The following is a 23,677-nucleotide window of genomic DNA, read 5'->3' on the forward strand; positions in this document are numbered from 1 at the left end:
TTTTCTAGTATGACTTAACTAAAGAGTAGGAACCACAGGAGACTGCATCCTAAACCTCATCCCTGTATCTCAGATTGATTTGAAGGGAGATGTGGGAAATACCAAAGTAACAGGGTTAACCCCGAAGACCGAGTACTCCCTCACCATCTACGCCATCTACCCCGGACTTATCGGAGAATCTTCCACCATAAACGCAGAGACGAGTAAGTATTCATAACTGCAGATCACAAAATCACATAAAGCAGTTGTTTATTAAGCTTGTTAGAATTATATGTGAAGTCTAGTTAACTGAATCAAAATTTAGTCGAAAGATGAGTAACTTGACCTATAAGAATAAATAATGTAAAAATAAAAATAAAAAAATGAATAGAAATGTGCTTTTAATATGATGCAGAATATTTCCAATCTACTATAGACAATGTACAGGAATAAAAATCTATAATGCACCAATAAATAAATAAATTACTTATATGATATTATAATATTTCTCTATATGGCTGTAAACTGTTAGGGAAGCTATGGTATAAGGTATATTTGGTATATATGGTATATTTGATTGCTCTAGTTTCTGCTGTATGGTTACTATATGAAAGCCAAAAATACAGCTTTCAGTAATGCACAAGCAATATATCAGACAACACTCTTGTATGTGCTCTTATAGGAAAATTATCAAGGGTAGGTGACATGAGACATAATTACCACTTTGAGGTTGATTCCTTTACTTAAACAACATGTCCTGAAGTGTTTTATCCCCTTACACCAAAGCAGCTTTCCAATTCTTACTATACAGTGTGCTTTTTAACCATTTATAGTTACACTTAGTGTAAATCAAGTTAGTTAACATTGATAACATTACTGAGAAACTGCTAGCATAAACTCCAGTGTTACAAAGCTCCGACATTGGCAACTCATTCCATAAATAAACATCTCCTCACAGAAAACTCCATCATATCAAAAACTATATACACCGATAAGGCATAACATTATGACCACCTGTCTAATATTGTGTTGGTCCCTCCTTTGCTGCCAAAACAGTCCTGACCCATCATGCACTGTGTATTCTGACCCCTTTCAATCAGAACCAGCTTTAACTTCTTCAGCAATTTGAGCAACAGTAGCTCGTCTGTTGGATCGGATCACGGGCATCAATGAGCCTTGACCGCCCATGACCCTGTCACCAGTTCACCACTGTTCCTTCCATGGAGCACTTTTGATAGATACTGACCACTGCAGACCGGGAACACCCCACAAGAGCTGCAGTTTTGGAGATGCTCTGATCCAGTGGTCTAGCCAATTTGGCCATAATCCCACCCACTAACAGGGTCCATGATGATGAGATAATCAGTCTTATTCACTTCACCTCTCAGTGCTCAGAATGTGCTGCCTGATCTTTGTACATATGTATTTCTTTAAATACAACTAATTCTTTTAAAATCTGTTCATTAGCAGCTTTGGATTATGTAGCTCGTCTGCCGTACAGATCTCCATGAACCAGCTGTTACTACAGAAACAATAATATTAAAGAATTGAACAAGCACATTAACATAAATCTGTGATCTGAAGCCGTCAGAAATGAATCAACACCTTCTGAATCTTTAATCAGATTAAGGAATTTGAAAGTGCTGCAGTATCTTATAGCTTGATTTGATGTACAGTTTGTTCTACTATATGAATCACATGTTCCACCTGCTTTTTACAGTTCCTGTACCATCAGTGGCAAACTTCCGTGTGACCGAGGAAGGGCTGTTCTCTTTACGCTTGGCCTGGACGTCTCCACCCGGCCAGGTGGACACCTACAAAATCTTCATCCCGAGATGTGAGCAGCAGAAGCATTTGCAGAACGATTTTACATTGTTCTCAGTCTCCGCTTTTACATTTGAGAATGTCGATAACATGCAATTATTATACGTCTTAATAAATTCAGGTCCAAACATAAACTCTTCTCTTTTATTATCCCAGCCGACAGACCTGGGATGATCTATGAGCAGATGCTGCAGGGCGATGCCTCCTCTCACGTGATTGATAGCTTGGAGGAGGATAAGACGTACACAGCTAGCATCTACGCCATTTACCCCGAAGGACCGAGTGAGACTGTGTCTGTCATCGGGAGAACATGTATGAATTATTTTTCGTCTCAGATTTCTGCCTGTATATGTTATCTGATAACCTCTTCTAACCCAGCCTTACAATCTTTTATTAAATACGTTCATTCATGTCTGAATAATTTATACCTTTATAAATGTATATTACACCAATGTAACATCTTAAGTCAGTTCTCTTAATCGATTTCCGATCTAAAGGCGTTCCAGTGCTTTGGATTGGATAAAACATCGACTCCCAGACAGCACAGTCATATTTGTGTGGCTAGTCTCTGAATATTGATAAATATATAAAGTAGATCTACTTGCTTTATTTCGGACTAAGACAGATCAATTGTATTTGTTCATAAAAAAATTTCTGGAACAATGGATTTATCAAGTCATGATGCTTGGGGGCTGAATTTTTTAATTTTTAAAAACAAAAGCTATGCATCATGCTTGAGCTCCGCTGTGTGTGTGGGTGTGGGTGTGTGTGTGTGTGTGTGTGTGGGTGTGTGTGTGGGTGGCACATATTGTTGTGGCATCGGGTGTGTTTATGTCAGAGAACTCCGGCTAGGTGGATGTTACACCAGTTCTTGACTGGGATTGTAGCATTAGTGTATGTACACCATTATCCTGAGTTCTGTTACTCCAGTATGTGTTGATCCTCCCAGTTAGCTGTGGTAATTTCTTTTTTATCCCAGTGACTTGAATCTTTTGATTCTGTTCACCAAAAAAAAAAAGATAAGTTCAGATTTATTCATATATATTTCATTCGTTTAGGAACCTTTGTCATTCTTTTGTTGTAGTTATAAGATATTCATGACTACAAATGTACTGAGACTTGTGTTTTCATCTCAAATGACAACAACTGCCGAGTTTGAGAAAAAAACCCCCAAAAACCTAAAAGCATGATGTTTGCAGTAATCAACTGTCAGTGAACATCATTTTTATTGTGTAAGGTCATTATCAATCATTCATTAGATGATTAATTAATTAGGATTAAGCGTAACATATACTATATTGCCAAAAGTTTTGGGACACTCCAATTCATGTGGTATATAAAGAATTCATGTGCTTCATAAAGAATTATGAAGATGTGAGTATACCAAGTTTATATACCTGCATTTACACTATATTGCCAAAGGTTTTGGGACGCCCCTCCAAATCATTGAATTCAGGGGTTGGGCTCAGCCCCTTAGTTCCAGTGAAAGGAACTCTTAATGCTTCAGCTTCATACCAAGAAATTTTGGACAATTTCATGCTCCCAACTTTGTGGGAACAATTTGGGGATGACCCCTTCCTGTTCCAACATGACTGTACACCAGTGACCAAAGCAAGGTCCATAAAGACATGGATGAGTGAGTTTGGTGTGGAGGAACTTCACAGAGTCCTGACCTCAACCTGATAGAACACCTTTGGGATGAATTAGAGAGGAGGCTGAGAGTCAGACCTTCTCGTCCAACATCAGTGCCTGACCTCACAAATGTGCTTCTAGAGGAACGGTCAAAAATTCCCATAAACACACTCCTAAACCTTGTGGAAAGTCTTCCCCGAACAGGTAAAATTGTTATAGCTGCAAAGGGCGGGACAACTCCATATTACATTCATGTGCATGTAAAGGTAGATGTCTCAGTTTTGGCCTGAATCACAGTCTCCGCTCTAATTCATTCCAAAGGTGTTCTGTCAGGTTGAGGTCAGGACTCTGTGAAGTTCCTCCACACCAAACTCACTCATCCATGTCTTTATGGACCTTGCTTTGTGCACTGGTGTAGTCATGTTGGAACAGGAAGGGGTCATCCCCAAACTGTTCACACAAAGTTGGGAGCATGAAATTGTCCAAAATGTCTTGGTATGAAGCTGAAGCATTAAGAGTTCCTTTCACTGGAACTAAGGGGCCGAGTCCAACCCCTGAAAAACAACACCTGAATTCAATGATTTGGAGGGGTGTCCCAAAACTTTTGGCAATATAGTGTAGCTCCGCCTCCTTCTTCTTTTGTTTAACCAGACGACTCGCATCCAAACTCAGTCCAAACACAATGTATCATATTTTTCACGACTGACCCAGTCCTGATCATATTGCTCACTAACTAGTTCCTTTAGTTCATACTGAACCACTTGTCCCAGTTCATATAGAATCAACACCACTCTCGTTCAGGCTCAACACGTCTAGTCTCTTTCAGTAAGAGGTGTATTCGTTCAATACGTCCAACCAATGACATGCTCCTTCACAGTGAGACTTAAGTGAACCAAAAATATGAGCCAGTACATGGAGGTGAACGAGAATGATTCATTCACTATAAAGATTCATTCAGAAACACTGACTGGTTCATAAATGAAACACAAAACGCAAGATCACTATCAGTGACCTAAGCAACATGTCTCTGGAAATTCTATCTAAACTTCCTACACATAAATGTCTAATCAAGCAAATAATGTCAGACTGTAAAAATATTAGCTTATTTTATTTTAAATAGAACATCCTATAAACTCAGAGATAAGCAGAAAAATTACTATGTTAAAAAATATTTGAAAATATACTGCATGGAAATCAAAATTATATTTAGACCTAAAATGTATGTAACATTACACAATTTTATATATTTTAATACTGCATTTTTCTAATTGTTGCAAAATTTTATCTTTATTTATTTAATTTCATTGCTATTTTCTGATAAATAATACCATCTATCTATTTAAACTTGTAATACTTTCAAGTAAAGTAAGCATCCCTTTTCATAACAAGCATAAATGTAACTAAAAGACAAAGGCTGTCTTCTTGTTTTGCTTCTGTCTTAATGCTGAGGCTGTTTTCTCCCTGAAATCTGTAGCTGTTTATCTGATGGTATCATGTACATAGACATGTTTCTGTATTCACCACAAGATGGCACTATAGTGGTTCATATATTTATTCACACAGCCACTCATTCATACATACATCAATTAGTCGTAACATTATGACCACCTGCCTAATTTTGTGTTGGTCCCTCTTTTGCTGAAAATTTTGCGTCCTGCACTGTGTATCCTGACACCTTTCTATCAGAACCAGCATTAACTTCTTCAGCAATTTGAGCAACAGTAGCTCGTCTGTCGGATCGGATCACACGGGCCAGTCTTCGCTCCCCACGTGCATCAATGACCCTGTCGTTGGTCCACCACTGTTCCTTCCTTGGAGCACTTTTGATAGATACTGACCACTGCCCACCCCACAAAAGCTGCAGTTTTGGAGATGCTCTGATCCAGTGGTCTAGCCATCACAATTTGGCCCTTCATCAAACCCTTATCCAAATCCTTACACTTGTCCATTTTTCCTGCTTCTAACACATCGACTATGAGGACAAAATGTTCACTTGCTGCCTAATATATCCCACCCATGCTTATGATATGTACAGATATTCACATTTGCCAAATGAGAGCAACAAACACAGAAATGATCCTGCTGTTAGTGTAAGATTTGCTCATGAACATGAAACGCAGTACAGGGTGGACATGTCTTCATACATAGGGAAATTAACACATTTAAGCAAAATGTAGCTTTATTTACAAAATAAAACATTCTCCACATGATTGACATTTCTTTGTAAAACACACAGAATCTTTCTGATCCAGCAGTGAGAATAAATTCAGTACATCCTTCTTTTGTTGAAGGCATACTTAAAGGTTATAGGAAAAAGAATATATACAGTATACACTATTAAAATGATGTCAGTGAGGTCACACACCAGAGAAAGCTTGTCAAAAGATTGTGTTTCATGCCTTAACAATTGCTGATAATGTCTTTTGCCATTTGGTGTGTTGCAGTGAAGCTTGTCCCTGTTAATCAACTGCTGGTCGAAAACGCCACCACAGACACGGTGCAGGCTCGCTGGCTCTCGGTGAGAGGAGCTTCAGGCTACAGACTCACCTGGGCATCCTCAGGTACTCACATGAAGATTATATCCAGTTTCTGTATACACTGGTCTGTATATCCCAGAGCCTCTAACATCTAACAAGCATGAAGATGCTTGTAGAAGATTTTAGATCCTCCTCCAGGCAGAGTATTAGATGTGTTCTGTCTTTAACTGAATTCAGACATTGAGACTGAGACGGTTGGAACGGTCCTGGATGATTTGATGATGATCCTCATGGCAGACACAAACTAGTTTTGAACTAAAATATCTTTCTGTTTAACGCAATTCATGATCATGAATCTTTACGAGAAACTTTCCTGGACCTTCCAGCTGCAAAACAACCCCAAAGCATTAATAATCCACCGCCATACTTTATAAGCGGGTTTTAAGGATTTTCTAAGAATGCAGTGTCTTTTTATTTGGTGTTGCAGACTAATATTATTATCATTGATTTGGACAGAACCTAATCTGCACTGCCTGTGTATTGTCTATATAAAATATTTGAGGTGTGAAGGTCAATAACCATCTGTTGATTTATGTTTAAATCCCTATTAGTTTCATTCCACAAATGTGATTTGTAACCTCATATTTGGTCGGCTGTAACAGCATATGCCAGGTACTGAGAACTATATGAAAAGAATAAATTATAAATGATAGAGAACAAAAGTATTTGTAAAAAATAATTGACATGAGTATATTTGTTCTTAGCAGAGGTAAATAAATTCAAAATTCAGGACGTTTTGCTGTTTTGCGTTCATCGATGCATTCCAGTGCTGTGGTGCATCCGAGAAACAAGTTAGTATCTGTTATCACTTATGTTAGAGCAGCGGTAAGCACTTTTTCCATCTCCAGCTTTTCATCTCTCTCTCTTGAAGAGAATATGATGGAAAAATTCAGAAGACTTTCCCTGCTGCTGAAAACGTTGACCCCGAAGCACTAACATGAACCAAAGTATTAAAAAGACGTCTTCTTAAGGAAAAGTTAATCAGATATTACCTATAGTTCTCTGTAGTTATGGATGACCAACAAATTGTATGTGTGCTACTTAGATTAGAGATTAGATTAGATACTAGATATTCAGTTTCTGATACTCAGTCAGATTAGATACTCAGTTTGATTTTATTTTCCCCTAATAATTATTTACCAGTTTGAGTTTATTGTCCATTTTTGCCTTGTCTTTTAAAGAGCGCCAATAATTGTAGACATGACCCTATGATTTCTTTATGTGTTTTCCCAGAGGGCCACATCGAGAGCGTCAACCTTGGAGGGAACTATAAGTTCTACATGATTCAGGGTCTTCATGCTGGAACCGAGTACACTGTCAGCATCAACCCTGTGTTTGTGGACGTAGAAGGACCAGTGACGTCGGCCAAAGCCAAGACATGTGAGCGACCTAAAACTGAAAATCTTTAAAAGTTTTTTCTTAGTTTTTAACATGTTATGGTAAATCATGGGTCAGGGGGTTCGATCCTGAGCTCAGGTTACCGTCCATATATGGTTTGTGTCTTCGTGGGTTTTCTTCAGGTATACTGGCTTCCTCCTACCTTCCAAAAACATGCTAATAGGTAGATACTACACTATATTGCCTGAAGGTATGTGTTTCTTCACTCTTCATTGTTTCTGGGATAGACTCCGGATCTACCTTCACCCTGACCAGGATAAAGTGCTGAGTGAAGTATGAATGATTGAAGTAATCAGAATTGCATCTGTGTGTGTGTGTGTGTCTCAGTGGAGAGCAGTGTGGTGCAGTCTCTGAGGGCCACTGCGGTGAGCACCAGCAGCGCTTTGACTTCATGGAACGCTGTTTCAGGAGCCACAGGGTACAGGTTGGCCTGGGGTCCTACTGCAGGTAACATACACACACACACACACACACACACCTAACCTACCTAACAAGACGGTGCTTTGTTTTTCCCCCGTCTCTTTATACTTCCTATATCTTTCATTGTGTTACCGTTTCATCATTTTCATCTTCCTGACTTCTTTTTCTTCTTCATCTTCTTCATCTGTACTGATCTGTTTGTGACATTGTTGAGGCATTTCTGGGCAAGTTCAATGACTCATGCTGTCATTGTGCTAAAAAGTTTGTGTATGTGCCTACACACACGCACACACACACAAACACACGCCCATAATGCAGGGACAGGAAACAAAGTATGAGCCGGATGTCACCTTGAATCCCGCTCTGAAAGCAGAGGCTTTGAAAGAAGCTGATGTTGCTGTTGGGCTGCACATGAAACGAGCAACCTGTGGACTCGGAGTAATGAAGGGAAGCGCAGTGACTCACAGCTACGGGGCTGAGTTTAAATCACAGAACAGAGACAGAGTGGAATTGAAAAGAGAAGTGGAAAGAGTGAAAAGATTAGAGAAGAGTTTTTCAGACATCACTTTACTTTTTTAATGACTGTGTTTAAATACCAATATGCCTTCATTTGAAGATCTCTCTCTCTCTCTCTCTCTCTCTCTCTCTCTCTCTCTGTTAGAGCTCATTTCCCTGTACTGTTCCATTTTGAGTGGAAGTTATTGTGTGTGTGTGTTACAGAATTTACCGGGAGAGATCGGCCCAGGCAGCTGGCTCTGAATAAGAGCATTACAGAGTATTTACTAAAAAATCTGGTCCATGACACTGAGTACGTGATTTCCCTTTACGTCCTGTTTGGCTCTGTGGTGGGACCGGGCATCACCGCTACTTTCAGAACATGTAAGTCCACAATAAATACACACTCATATAGAAATACATTGATACTGATACTGATATTGATACTGATCTCGGGAATCGATCTGGTACTGTACTTATTTATCAGAGTCTATCAGTATGCATCACTATTAGAAATGAGCACAAGATACCACACACACAGATATACACACTGAAGGAGCATTGAAGTGAGAGAGAAGAAAGAGAAAACACTTCAGATCTACCAGGGTATAGGTTTAGAGAGAGCTCTGTCAGTTTTATTGATCATATTTGCTTGCTTGTTTGCTGATACTAAGCTCAGGTCAGCCGTCATCCTGCTCTCTATTACTGTTTAAACACAGAGATCATCGTTATTAGCGCGCAGCAACAACCAGAGCTAAATAAAACGTCATCAGTCTTGACGTGTATCGAAAACATGGAGCGTCCTTCTTATTTATTTGAGACTTAAAAATAATGAAGTGACTTACCATCTTTTGGACATGTTAGTATGCAATATTAATGTAGTATACACTGCAAAAGATTGTACATCCTACAAGAAAAGAAATAATTTGTTGACCATAAAGATATTGAAAACAGCTTTGTAGCCTGAACAGAACCTTGGGAGCTCAGAGTAATAGGCAGGAGAGACTGAAGTGGTGAGAGAATTGCCATTTATTATTATCATTCAGTCTTCTCCTCAGCTTGTCATGGCCATGCCAGGCATTCAGCACTTCAGACTCTCAAACTCTTTCAGTCTGATAGTGGCTTAGTCACATGTAAACAAACACACAGGTAAAAGTCGTCTGTGCAAGTGTCCGCCCCTGAGGCTCGACTCTGCCTTCTGTCTTTACACTGCATGATACAGATGGAAGAAATCAGTTCCCGTTAATTACCCAAAGGTGGACAATTATTCACACAGTCAGCCCTATGTTTCTCACTGACAAACCACACCCCCTATTCACAAACTCTCGCTAACACACACACACACACCTTAAACTTCAGGGCTATCAATCTGTCCGGTTAGGAAGCATAAGTGATTCAGTGTGAATCAGTTTCATCTGACCGGTGCAATAGAGATGCAACAGCAATTCAACCCCCACAAAGAGAATGGTTTTGCAGATGGAGGTGATCTCTCCTTATCCTTTCTGACTGATTTCTCTCTAGTTTTGTGGTTTGTTACAATCCTTGTCCCTTGTCCTGCATGAGACAGTACCTGAAACACACAGGTTGCACAGGTAGTCCAGCTCCTCCAGGATGGCACATCCATATATCCTGTTGCAGTGAGGTATGGTGTGTCTCCCAGCACGGTTTCAAGAGCATGTAGGAGATGGGCTATTACATGAAGTGAGCTGGCTGGGGTTCTAGAAGTGCAACAACCCAGCAGCTGGACCTTTGTGCAAGAATGAACAGGAGAAGCTCTGCCAAAGCCCTAGAAAATGACCTCCAGCAGGCGACTGGTGTGGATGTGTTTATGAGATTGGCATGAGGGCCTGACATCCTTTAATGAGTCCAGTACTCACAGCCTAGCACCGTGCAGCTCAACTGCATTTGCCAGAAAACACCAGAATTGGCAGGTTGGCTATTGGCACTCCGTTCTCTTGACGAATGAGAGCAGGCTCACTTGAGCACATGTGGCAGAGGTGAATGAGTCTGGAGATGCTGTGGGAAATGTTATGCTGCTTGCAATATCATCCAGCATGACCGGTTTGGCCATGGGTCAGTGATGGGAGGAATATCCTTGGAGGGTCACACAGACCCTCCAAGGATATGTGCTAGCCAATGATACCCTTACTGCTGTTAGGTACGGTATTGTCAGACCTCACACTGGTGCATTGGACCATGAGTTCCTCCTGATGCATGACAATGCCCAGCCAGAGTGTGTAAGTAGTCTCTGGATGATGTTCCCACATTCCCCAGACATGAATACAACTGAGAACCATCCAATTGTGGACATTATGTATCAGAGCATCTGAAAACCACCACAGACTGTCCAGGAGCTGACTGATCCAGGTCTAGGAGGAGATCCTCCAGGAAACCATTCGCCATCACTGGATGTTGTCAGTGCACCTGGTGGCCATATACATTAATGACTTACATTATAAGTTGCCGTGACGAGATTCATGCAAGTTGGATCAGCCTGTAATTTCAATTTTTCTTTAATTTTGGTGTGATTTTGTATCCAGCCCTCAATTACACAAATGTATATTTGATTTTATCGATTTGAAACTCAGAGGAACTGAATATTTAGTTCATCAAGATCTAATATGTGATTTAAGTGTCCCTTTAATTCTTTTGAGCACTCTATTGAGTGTATATACGGCCTATATACCTATACTCTATGAATGAATTCTAAAACAGAGATATATATTTAACTTTTTTCCTGTTCCAAAAAAAACCCTTATGACGCATTCAAACTTTTGTCAGCAGTAACCAACAACCTACAAAAATGAATTACAAAAAAACTCGGCTGATGCAGAGTGTAGAGCAATAACAGTTTTCACAGAAAATAAGCCAGTGGGACTTTTTCTGCCATGAAATAATAGTTTTTAGGCCACCATTATGACGCAAAGCTAAATTTGGTGGCCTGACTCACAACCGGATACAGCTTAAAGTTGGAGAGGTGAAACAAAAAAAAAAAAAAAACCATGCCTTCACATACAGCAGGGTGTATTTACTCTGGCAACAGAACAGAAACATGCAGCTGTGTAAACAAAGGGTCATTTATCATGATCATGGTCATTATCATTATTATTTTTATTGTTTTTGGATTTGTTTTTCTGTTTCTCCAATGCTATTTTTATTTCTCAGTTTCTAATGTTCTTAGTATTTGCTCGTGTGACATGCTGCATCAATCCTGATCAATAATTAGCATTCAGTTTATGGTGTATACAATCCAATACAAATATTTTTCCCTTATAAATGCCCAGCATTTGTCTTTAAGAGCCTTGATTACTGATGTCATCTCTAGAATATACATGAAGCAAGGTATTACACAAATAACCCAAGCCTCATGTCTCTGCTGTTCTCTGATTGTCTACAGCTCCCCTCGGCTATGTGTCTAATTTTAAGGTGATATCCTACACCAGTTCTTCTATAAGTGTGGAATGGAGTGCCATTGTAGGAGCCACTGAGTATAAACTCACCTGGAGCTCAGGTAAACTACTACTACTTCCACTTGCATGTACGACCGTTTCACCAAATTAAAACAACCTTATTTTCCCCCATATATCATGTCACATGCACACTGCTGTGTGTGTGTGTGTGTGTGCTTTTCTGTCTCAGAGGGAGTTAGTCCGCAAAGCCGATATGTGGATCACAGTGTTTTACAGCTCAGCATCACTGGCCTCCAGCCAAACACACTCTACACCATCAGCATCCACGCTCTGTACGGGAATATGGAGGGGCCAGAAATCTCCCTCACACAGCTAACAGGTACCAACATGTACAGTACAAACTCAAGCACAAATAAAAATATGTAAGATATAATATACTTGCATGGGTGCATGCTACTGATTTATAGGAAAATAATTCATGTGCTGTGTCTCAACACCACCCTGAAGCTAATAAACTTATAACAGAACATCACAGAGCATTTTATTCCTTTTATACCACACCACTTTACTAATGCTTACATATATATTTATTAAAGAACACCACATCATAGTTTCAACCGTTCATAATGACATTCGATCCCATGGAACGTCCATAAATTCAAATTTATTTTAGTGTTTTCATCCCTCATAAGCCTTTCTTTCATCTTCTCTCTCTGGAAGTTAATAAGACAAGAACAAGAGCAGCTTTTCATGTTAGCAAGATAATGCAAAGTGCTCTTTTTCTGAAGCCACATCTGAAAAATGACTACCTGTTATAAAGTTATCGCATTGGAGGCTCCTTCCTTTAATATTATGCATAAAACTTCAGACTATTATATCAAAACCTGATCATTTACCATGTAAGGAAATCACACCCAGCTACCAGCTTCTAATAAAGTTAATACTGATCTTTGCAAGAGCCAGAGCAATTTGCTGGAATCCCACAAAAATCTATTACTGGTTTTCCCTACACATGTTTACAATAGCTCAAATTATACACTAACCAGGCATAACATTATGACCACCCGCCTAATATTGTGCTGGTGCTGCCAAAACAGCCCTGACCCATCATGCACTGTGTATTCTGACCTTTTTATCAGAACCAGCATTAACTTCTTCAGCAATTTGAGTAACAGTAGCTCGTCTGTTGGATCAGATCACACGGTCCAGCCTTCACTCCCCACGTGCATCAGTGAGCCTTGACCGCCCATGACCCAGTCTCCGGTTCACCACTGTTCCTTCCTTGGACCACTTTTGATAGATACTGACCACTGCAGACCGGGAACACCCCACAAGAGCTGCAGTTTTGGAGATGCTCTGATCCAGTGGTCTAGCCATCACAATTTGGCCCTTTGTCAAACTCGCTCAAATCCTTACGCTTGTCCATTTTTCCTGCTTCTAACACATCAACTTTGAGCACTAAATGTTGACTTGCTGCCTAATATATCCCACCCACTAACAGGTGCCATGATGAGGAGATCATCAGTCAGTTATTCACGTCACCTCTCACTGCTCAGAATGTTACGCCGGTACAGTCAATAAAAGTTTCACTACCATGCATTCTCTACCATGCACAGATGTCCTAGGGGTTGAGCTTGTGGCCTGTACAGATGATGGAGGTGGATGTATTATGCCCCCTCAGGACGTTTCTGTCTACACACTCATCGTGAGCTCGCATATTCTCCATCGTACTCTAATGGATGTCTCAGCATATCAGGATGCATGTCACTTTTGTGCGCATCAGTGCACGATGAATGACTGGGTGACAGCTCTTAGTTAACAAAGCCATAAGAGGAAATAGGCGATCGGTTAATTGCGGGTTTCACACACAGACAGGATGGACAAGGACAGGTTCCGCCTGCTGCTCCAACAGAAATGCCCTGATATCAGCTGATTGATCGACACCTCCTGTATTTTTAGTCCCTAAGTTCAAGCTGCAGCTGTCTATGGCACCATGTATTTTAACTTTTGTTCCCTCTGCGTGTTTGTGTGTGTGTGTGTGTGTGTGTGGGACGTCTGTCAGCATTACTGTTATCATCTCATCCTATGCTGATGTGTTGGATGTGCTGCACACTGGGAAAAAAGGCAAGCCAGCTATCCAAGACATTTTTAGTCGCATCTATACTGCGGTATTTCTTAACAAGACAGTTTATTTGTGAGATCCCCCCCCCATCCCATCCCCCACCTCGACAACACATTTAATCAAAATATCTTTGTTTGGACCGGATTTTCTTTTTCTTTTTTGTTTCTTTAAACAGAAGCAGGCTTGCTGTTAAGTGCATTATTAGAACCCTCTTGAGCAGACGGTCGTTATTTATAGCTAACCGGATGAGTGTTGCTGTACTTTTTAAAAACTTCTTTAAAATTGTTCTTCTACGTTTGAGAAAGAGGTGAACTTGTGAACTCAGGGCTTTCTGAATGAGCGTGTCGACCTCATAAGTCAAATAAGGACTTTGTTACTTTTGTTTCCGATTGAATTTTAATATTTGTGTCTATACATGACATTTAACTATTACTCCTTTAACTATGGATGTCGTCATCAAATAAAACACGTGTGTGGGGATGATGATGTCATTAGCTACCACAACATACGTGTACTATAAGAACGAGATGAGGTGCCATACTGCTCATAATAGCAAATACAATAAAAAGAGCAGTGAGAGGTGACGTGAATAAGACTGATGATCTCCTCATCATGGCACCTGTTAGTGGGTGGGATATATTAGGCAGCAAGTGAACATTTTGTCCTCAATGTTGATGTTAGAAGCAGGAAAAATGGACAAGTGTAAGGATTTGAGCGAGTTTGATGAAGGGCTAGACCACTGGATCAGATCATCTCCAAAACTGCAGCTCTTGTGGGGTGTTCCCGGTCTGCAGTGGACAGTATCTATCAAAAGTGGTCCAAGGAAGGAACAGTGGTGAACCGGCGACAGGGTCATGGGCGGTCAAGGTTCACTGATGCACGTGGGGAGCGAAGGCTGGCCCGTGTGATCCGATCCAACAGATGAGCTACTGTTGCTCAGATTGCTGAAGAAGTTAATGCTGGTTCTGATAGAAAAGTGTCAGAATACACAGTGTATGACGGGTCAGGGCTGTTTTGGCAGCAAAAGGGACCAACACAATATTAGGCAGGTGATCATAATGTTATGCCTGGTCGGTGTATGTGGATGTGTTCTCTAGCAGCAGTGTTAGACTCGCTGTACCAGTCTGTACCAGTAAACTCTTACCAAAAAGAGTAATGTTGCCAGATTACAGACAATAGAAATGAGAGAGGGTTACTGGGCTTACTCACTGTGATAGGGTGAAGAGCTCAACAGTCCAAGAGCAACTTTGGACTCCTCCGAATTTAGAGGATCTAGCTTAGGATGTTTGGGTACCTTAGAAAGATAGCTTCAGGTCATCAGCTGCATGGGAAATATCAGCCATGTCTGAGACCCAGGATCTGCTGGAGATATTATACAGTATCTAACAGTTAGTCTGGGACTGTTTGGGAATTCCTCAGGAGGAGATGGAGATCTCTGGATTGACCAGGAACTAGCAAAGCTGGAAATTTGGCCACAAAAAATCAAATGAATGAATGAAATAACATGCTATACAACAATGTTCTCTTTGTATCAGCAGCTTCCTCGATTGAGTCGGAACAAATCGAGACAGTAAAGGAACTCAAGGTGGTCGATATCGGAGTAAACTCTTTCAGCCTGTCCTGGAGGAAAACGCCTGGAGTTACCGGCTACAAAATCAGCTGGACCCCTTTTAACGGTAGGTACCGAGACTAGAGAAAGGTTCTATGCCAGTGATTAGGAGGTAATGAGTTCAAATCCCAAAGCTGGCAGATACCAGTGGGCTTTTTCTCTCCAAGAAGATCGTTAAGTATTAACAGCTTAATTGTAGTCTTGGATAACATCTCGTCTTTTATCATTTTTCATGTCTACCTTCTTTATCTTATCAGGTGGAGAAAAGAATAGCGTGACTGTTTCCTCATCCATCACATCATACACCATCACCAGACTGCCAGCCAGCTCCGCCTACAAGATCCAGGTCTCATCGTTAGTCAGGGATCGGGAAGGAAGTTCAGCTACGGTCACTGCACGGACCTGTGAGACTTTTTCATTTCTGTATTTAAAACAATTATAAAGCACATAACAGTTATGAAGGTAGAGTAACTTTAATTAGTAATATTTACTTTGGCTTTGTGTTACAGTGGACTTGCCTAAAGTGAACGGTTTCAGCGCTCTGAACATCACTGATGATAGCGCTGCATTGAACTGGACCAGAGTTACTGGAGCTTCCGGGTATCTTCTCTCCTGGAGACATATATCAGGTCTGATCTTTTGATTACAGCTAGATTTACTATAGGATCAGACAGCCATGTTTTATAGTGTTTCATATTGAAAACTAGTTACAATGTTAGGGGAACCGAATCTGTGAGAAGGTTTACATTTCAGTGGACATTTATTAGTTCATCTTCAGTAAGTGCTTAATTCTGGTCAGAGATGTGATAGATCCAGAGTCTAACTGGGAAAACTGGGAACACTGGGAATTTAGCATAGCTAATCCACTGACTAGCACGTTTTTAAAATGTGGGAGAAAACATTTCAGAGTACTTTTCTGTAAAAATAATTTTTGTATGTAGATGATTTTTGGTGTTCTTCCTTAAGGTCTCAAAATGTCTTTTATTCAGTCTAGTGCAAGGCAGGAAAATTTCACACAGGGACCTTTCACAGATCTTGATGGGGTTTAAAAATATGTACCATAATTTAGAAATAGAATAAGCATAAGATCACAAATAAACAAACAAAAATCTTAGCAACCAATAAATCAAATTTTCATCTTCATATATCACATTTATAACAATTTTGATATATTTGATATCAATAAAATTTTAACATACACAGAGGATCATCTGTAAAACATCACACACATTGAATGTCTTGTCAGTTTCATACTTAATTTCTTAATTCTGTATAGGTATGAAGGGTTTTGAGCTCTTTTTTATTTATAAAATAAAACTAAAGGTTACATATCCACACAGCTGTCTAACAAGAGCATGATGGAGATGGTGGTGAAGTCTCACTTCCTCATAGCTCCAGTGTCCCTGGTTTGGGTTACTGTCCATGTGGAGTTTCATATGTCCTTATTGGGTCTACTTAGGTTTCTCCAGGATGGTCCATTTCATTCCATCTACTTTAAAACATGCTAATAGATGACTTGACTACACAAAATTGCCCTTAGGTGTGAATGTGTGTGTGAATGGACTAGCATCCAATCCAGTGTGTATTCCTACCTAACCGCCAGTGTTCCTAGGATCCTCTCAGGATCCACTGCTACCCTGACCAGTGTCTAGCACTTAATAAAAAAAACCTTGTCATTCTCATTATTTTTCTGGTAGCTACCTAATATTTGTGCAAGGCCTGTGGCTTAATCCACAAATAAATTACAAAATGGTCGTCTTCACCATCTCTTACAGAACTCGAGAGTACCACTGAAAAATTGGGACCTGGTTTCACCTCATTTAAGATAAAAAACCTGCAGTATGGAAGAACTTACATCTTCAACATCCGGCCCCTCTACGGAGAGGTAGAGGGCCCCGTCACGACCATTACCAAACGGATTGGTAAGAGCTGATGATGATTAAAGACCTAGAATAAATAATAATGATAAAAATGTATCAGACAGTAAAAGTGTAGTATATTGACCTGGACATAGTTATAACTTCAGACATAAAGTTACATTTCCTTATACTTTTAAGATAGTATAGTTTATTTAGGAAGGTGCATGTGGCATACCTTTAATTACTGCAGCTTTAATCATCAGTGGTCCTTAAGGTCCCATTATGTACCTTAAATTATACTCAATTTATCTTATATATTGATACACTCAGTCATGTGACTAACTGTGCAATATGTAGAAGAAGTAAGGAGCAAGAATTTTATTGTGTATTGTATCCTGTACTTCTGCACATGACAATAAACTTGACTAAACACTGACATTGTGTGATTCTACAGTGGGTGCCTTCCACCTCATTCCTGTCCACCCTGCCACATCAGCCCCTGTTCCAGCCAGCAAAGATTTCACCATCAGCAGCACCAGCGAGACCACCACTACTCAGAGACCTACTGCCAAGCCGAACCTGACGGTCACTAAAACTTCCCAATCCATAACCACTCTCACCACTGCAGCTAAAACCCAAAGCACTCTCTCTACTCCACCATCTGGACCTGGTAAATGTTTATACATGACGATTCTCACTGACGCAAATACACATCGAACTCTGAGCTACTCTTAAACTGTTAAATTACTGGGTATGCAAATATGCATGTAAATGCAAATCTAAGTTAATGTGTTGCTTTTAATCCAAAACCACTTACGTAAGAACTGTAGAGCAGCTGCACCATTTCCTGTTCAGGGTTGGGCTATTTTGTGCTTTTGTGCAGTGATCTGTGAGCAGTATGCTTTTAAAAATGGCACTTTCAGAAAATCGGTGGCGGAATGGTTTGGAGAAAGGAAGACTATGAAATTACAAGCACTGCTACAAATCTTTCTCTACAACAACTCTTCAGAAATATATCCCCATTAACGACATTGATTTTGCTGTGACGACTAAGCAGAAAGGAGTTTCTTATGAATTTACTGTACAGTGATGTGTAAGGTCTGTTTTAATAAGATATACACTGTAAATGTGTCTCAGTGTGTGGCAGGGTGAAAGCAGACATTGTGTTTCTGGTTGATGAGTCCTGGAGCATCGGTTCTAATAACTTTGGCAAGTTGAAGGACTTCCTGTTTAGGATTGTGACTTATTTCCCTGTAATCGGGCCACAAGGCACCCAGGTAAGATCATGTCACTGGATGGCTGAAATCAATACATATCAAGAAAAACATGACAGCATGTCTTGAAATGTTTTATTCCTCATATAACACAGGAATTTGGCAAAGCTCAAATAAAAATATATATTATTATAGAAAGACATTTCATGATAACTGATTTTCTTGTTAATGTGCAGCTTGTTAATCCATCAGGCCATGAAGTTTTGAGGGAACAGTGTAAGAACCCTTGTTGATATGGTTGATAGAGAGATTGGAGCCAACCTTCTGAAATAAATAAATTAAATCCACACATAGGTGAAGACCATAATTTGTTACCTGTTCATTCTCTGTGAATCCCACTCAGCTTCACAGTCAGTTCTTGACAAACCCCCTGCTTCCATAAACATCTCTGATTGTTACAAAGCACTAGAGACTCCCTCAAAACTTCTTTACAATTCAAAGATTATACATTTTACTTCTGAAACAACCCATATATTAATAGACTTTTTAGATGTGGAACCTTTGCCGAGCAAGTTGTTAAGATAGATACATAAAGAAGGTGGCTCAGGGATTTGGATCTATTTTATTCTAGTATACTTGGATGTAAAACAATCCCAGGTCATACGTGGGTAAGGGAGAATCTAATTATCTTGTTTTCATCTGATTATATAGGAACAAGCTATGCAAGTGGTGACTAGAATATAATAAAAATATCTATTATTGGCATCTAATCACTGCATGGGTCTGGATTTGTACTTGTTTTGCTCAGATAGCAGTGGTTCACTACAGTGATCAGCCCAGGATCGAGTTCAGCCTGAACACTCATAGAGATCGCAGCTCTGTGCTCAGAGCTCTTCGGCAGGTTCGCTACGGAGGAGGAAACACCAAAACTGGTAAATACCTACAAATTACACACAAAAAGCCACAAAAACATGCCAAGTAATATCTGAGACACCTGTCTTGTTCATGCTCTGTTATTTGGTAATGTGTAGGTCGAGGGATCAGTTATGTTCTCAGGGAGTTGTTCCGGGAGTCTCTGGGGATGAGGCAGAACGCTCCTCACGTGCTGGTCCTGGTGACAGATGGAAAAGCCCTGGATGATGTGGAACCACCCTCCAGAGTAGCACATGTTCTAGGTCAATATCGCATGCTGTGTGTCTTTATAAGATCTCAACCTGCTGGACATCCACAAGGGCCATCTTATGGAGTGTGTTGTGTTGTATTTTAGTATTTTTAAGAATATTATCTCAGCCATGTTGAAAGAACTATATATGTATATATGTTAGCTAATTAATAGGCAAGGAGCACTGAAAAGTGCTATTATTTAGGTTCATTTAAATCAGCAGGAAAAGCCAAAACAGAGGTATGCAGGATTACTACAAGGCAATCCATAATCATAGAGGAACTAAGGACAAAACCAGGAAATAAAATGTACAGTAATGTAGGAAACAAGGTACTGAGTAATGAAGCTCTAATCCATTCCTTTCTATTCATTTAGGTGACATGTGGTATTCTTAAATGTAAATTTATACATAGTATACTTAATGATTCATAAATGTGTTATAAATGCAAAGAGTTTGAGGAGACAACAATTATTCTTATTTATTTAAATTTTTATTAGAAAGAGGCATCATAGCAGTTCCATATGCAGATTGACCACCATCGCTTTTACTTTATACAAAGATTTATATTGTGTATATGAATGTCTTATGAAGGTCTGTGTAACGCTGTCTATCTAACATTAGTGCTTTTACTTCATTTATTGTACTTTATTTATTTAATGAACAGGGACAATATACATTATTCAGAATAATGTAAATGTTAGATTTAGCCAAAGTTTTTAATTTTTTTTTTTTTAAGAACAAATGAAAGAAAAAGCATCAATAAGACCAGGAAAAGCAAAAAAAGGAAAATAGCATGATTACATAGTAGAAAAAATAACCACATGATTATGCAGGGAAAATAAAAACATACAGATTTGCACTGATAACACTAGAATAAAGATGGAGCATCTCTGTTTTCTTGGCTTTTAGGTGTAAGTGTGCTGGCCATTGGTATCGCAAATGCTGACATTCAAGAGCTTAGAAAAATAGCTACACCAACCACCTACAAGAACGTCTTCTTTGCTGCTGACTTTGATGATCTCCCTTCCATCGAGAGAGAGATGATCAGCAGCATCTGCAGTGAGGCTCTGATGTCCGAGTTTCAGCACCATAAAGAGGTATTTCAGTTATCAAAGTGATCACAGACTATACTCTATACACAAATTTCTTCACTATGCTATCAGGACCAAAAAAAGTTAGGATTCAGACTGGAAAATGGAGCCTGTGATACTGAATGATCAAGGCATGAGCCACTGAGGAGCCTAGGATCCTAGTTTTGGAGTGGAATTGGAATAGCAGAAAAGAGCTTGTTCGAATCATCAGGAGTTCAAAGTCTCATGAATGTTTCATGCCTAAAAGAGCGCAAAATTGGCCATGCTCTAACAACATAAAGTTCTCTAAGGTTTTTAGATCTTTCAGCTGTGGTTCCTCTTTCAATTGGGTTTCAGCTGCGTTTGATGTAATGTCATTAACCCGGGTTGCCAGGTTTCAGAATATCTTCTACAGTATATTCTGAAAACTTTCCAGAATTTTTAAAACTCAACAAACACACATAAAACCTGAAACCAGCTCAGCGGTTTAGATGTTCTAAATGGAAGCCATGTTTCTTCTTTCTTTCCCCATAACCTTTAAATTGGAAATGATTATTTCCTTCATACAGAATCTCTGATATACAGACTTTATCCAGTCCATAACCCAGCTTCCCTTCTCCAAAACATTTCTGTGCATGATATACTCACTGTCTGCATTTTGCAGAAAATTTTAAATATAATTCATTTTGCTTAAGTCCCTATAAAAGATCTTGTATTTTTAAGCTAGCCCAATCTGGCAACCCTGGCATTAACTGTCCTGTGAGTGGTAATTAGCATTACAGTAAAATTTTAAAAATGTGTTAAATGGTGAATGAGGAATTTACGACAAATTTGTCAAGCCACTGGGGAAAGCATTACTTTTCATCAGTTTGCTTTGTGATAGTAAAACAAAAGTAGGCGACATTACTTTGTTGATGTAAATGATTATTTTATTCCTTTGCTTTGTCCATAGCCTGCCCAACTGGACACACAAACAAATGACCCGGTGACCGTTTCAAAGCCTGAAGGTCCCTGTCCGATCCAGTGCAAGGTATTATATCTGATACAGCGACTATTCAATCCTCTAAACCCATCATTCCATTCTAATTTCAGTTTACTTATAATTTCTTCTAATTTTCTTATACAGGGTCAAAAAGGAGAAAGGGTTTGTTTATTTATCTCTCTCTGTTACATTACTGCATTAATTAATCAGTTCATTTGATAAAGCATATCTCTACTGTAATATATACATAATGTAATAATATCTGTTAACTCACAGGGGGATGCGTTCGGACACGGTGGTCTGGTATGTTCAACATTAGATTGGATTAAGATTCATTGTGTTAGCGATCTCGTACCTTCAAACTCACGTTCGAATCCCATTCGCAGCGCCCGAAGATAGACGGCGACGATTTCGATCCGTTCACCTTAAAGATTAAAGGAGAGAAAGGAGAGAGGGTGAGTAACACCGTGTGCCGAAACTTAATATAAAACGTGTACACTCTCTTCTTAGTGGCTTAGATCATTATGTTCAGAGATTTTAATTATGGGATTTGGTTGCAGCTTGTTTGCTGTTTGATTATTATTAATATTATTATTATTATTGTACTGCAGTTGTTATTATTGTTTCAGACATATTGGTTATGTGACTCGGGTGGTGCTGCTCACTTTGTTCCCATCTGTTTTTTGGGGGTTTTTTTTGTTTAAAGAAGAAGGAAAGTTTCAGTCTGTTAGAAGATCCACAGACATATGTTTGTTAGGTCTGTGAAATAAATTGCTAGATGATATTTTATTGTAAATAATCTGTTGATTAAAAATGAATAGACAGAAAAGGTTATGTAGATGCCATCTTCCTTGAGTAAAATTAAAAAAGGCAACAGGGGGAAAATAATTTGTTGTGTTTCTCCACTGGGGTTTCAGATTTGATCTTGGACCAGAAGCTGTAATTATGTGTAATCAAGACTGTAAATAAACTGTCCATTATCAACTATCAACTATAAGGGCAGCATGTTGAACTGATCCATGAGGATTTTTTTTTTCTTTTATTATCACCACACATAAATTACAACAGTGGAATTCTTTTCTTCATATATCCCAGCTGAGGAAGTTGGGGTCAGAGTGCAGGGGCAGCTATGATCCAGTACCCTTGGAGGAGAGAGGGTTCAGGACCTTGCTTAATTGCTCAACAATGGGGCTTGGTGGTGCTGGGTCTTGAACCGGTCAACAACACAGAGCCTTAACCATTTGGGGGCATATTTTCTTATCAGCAAATGATCAGTGTGTGTGATGGTGTTAACAGATTAACAGATTTATTAATATATATAGCCCTCAAGCAAAAATCAACTATTATGGTTGAGGGTAAACTACCGTGATGCTAAAGTAAACGATAAAAGATATAAGTAATGTATATACTTGTAATGTATATAATGTATTTTCAGGGTCTTCCTGGAACGGATGGCATACCCGGGGTACCGGGACGACCGGGTCGAACCGGACCTCCTGGTTCTGCTGGACTGAGGGTAAAACACTTACCAGTCAAATGAGTAAACAGAGTCATCAAAGATTCGCTAACATCTGTGAATTTAATAATACAGAAATTATATGACATATGAACTGATATGTACTCTATATGTACTGTAATTGCTTTACAGGGAGCTCCTGGTGTTCCTGGGGATATGGTGAATATCTCATCACAACTCATTTAACCATTCATTAAAAATATATCTATACTAGACACATTCCTAAGCTACCTTCACAAATACCGTGATTTTATTGCTTTTAAGTCTCTCAGTAGGAGTTCATATGACTGGTTGCCATAGTAATATCATGTATCAGCAGGTGGTGCGACTAGCATTTCACCTGACATTAAATTAAATTCGGTTTTATTTGGATAATGCTTAAGACAATCGGCATCATTATTGACAGAATGCTCCTATTGGTAGTAGTCGCACCAGGTCTCTCCATAT

At 39.4% G+C, this 23,677-nt stretch overlaps 1 protein-coding gene across 3 annotated transcripts in view; it reads left to right on the forward strand.

The window, feature by feature from the left end:
• col7a1l (collagen type VII alpha 1-like) overlaps positions 1-23,677 on the forward strand; it is a 112,079-nt gene that overhangs the window by 17,077 nt on the left and 71,325 nt on the right. For 2 of the 3 annotated variants that reach the window (XM_058417613.1, XM_058417611.1), the window contains exons 9-32: positions 74-203; positions 1,700-1,816; positions 1,960-2,115; positions 5,880-5,996; positions 7,206-7,352; positions 7,698-7,817; positions 8,511-8,669; positions 11,683-11,796; positions 11,925-12,074; positions 15,353-15,493; positions 15,684-15,830; positions 15,936-16,055; positions 17,202-17,348; positions 17,740-17,955; positions 18,423-18,562; positions 19,308-19,431; positions 19,531-19,674; positions 20,572-20,759; positions 21,685-21,762; positions 21,859-21,876; positions 21,991-22,017; positions 22,101-22,169; positions 23,150-23,230; positions 23,363-23,389. In XM_058417613.1, coding sequence (XP_058273596.1) covers positions 74-203; positions 1,700-1,816; positions 1,960-2,115; positions 5,880-5,996; positions 7,206-7,352; positions 7,698-7,817; positions 8,511-8,669; positions 11,683-11,796; positions 11,925-12,074; positions 15,353-15,493; positions 15,684-15,830; positions 15,936-16,055; positions 17,202-17,348; positions 17,740-17,955; positions 18,423-18,562; positions 19,308-19,431; positions 19,531-19,674; positions 20,572-20,759; positions 21,685-21,762; positions 21,859-21,876; positions 21,991-22,017; positions 22,101-22,169; positions 23,150-23,230; positions 23,363-23,389 — 2,877 coding nt within the window. The remainder of the gene's footprint in view (positions 1-73; positions 204-1,699; positions 1,817-1,959; positions 2,116-5,879; positions 5,997-7,205; positions 7,353-7,697; positions 7,818-8,510; positions 8,670-11,682; positions 11,797-11,924; positions 12,075-15,352; positions 15,494-15,683; positions 15,831-15,935; positions 16,056-17,201; positions 17,349-17,739; positions 17,956-18,422; positions 18,563-19,307; positions 19,432-19,530; positions 19,675-20,571; positions 20,760-21,684; positions 21,763-21,858; positions 21,877-21,990; positions 22,018-22,100; positions 22,170-23,149; positions 23,231-23,362; positions 23,390-23,677) is intronic. The other variant, XM_058417612.1, reaches the window with a different exon arrangement.

The sequence above is a fragment of the Hemibagrus wyckioides genome, linkage group LG19 (assembly GCF_019097595.1).
Source record: "Hemibagrus wyckioides isolate EC202008001 linkage group LG19, SWU_Hwy_1.0, whole genome shotgun sequence".
NCBI lineage: Eukaryota > Metazoa > Chordata > Actinopteri > Siluriformes > Bagridae > Hemibagrus > Hemibagrus wyckioides.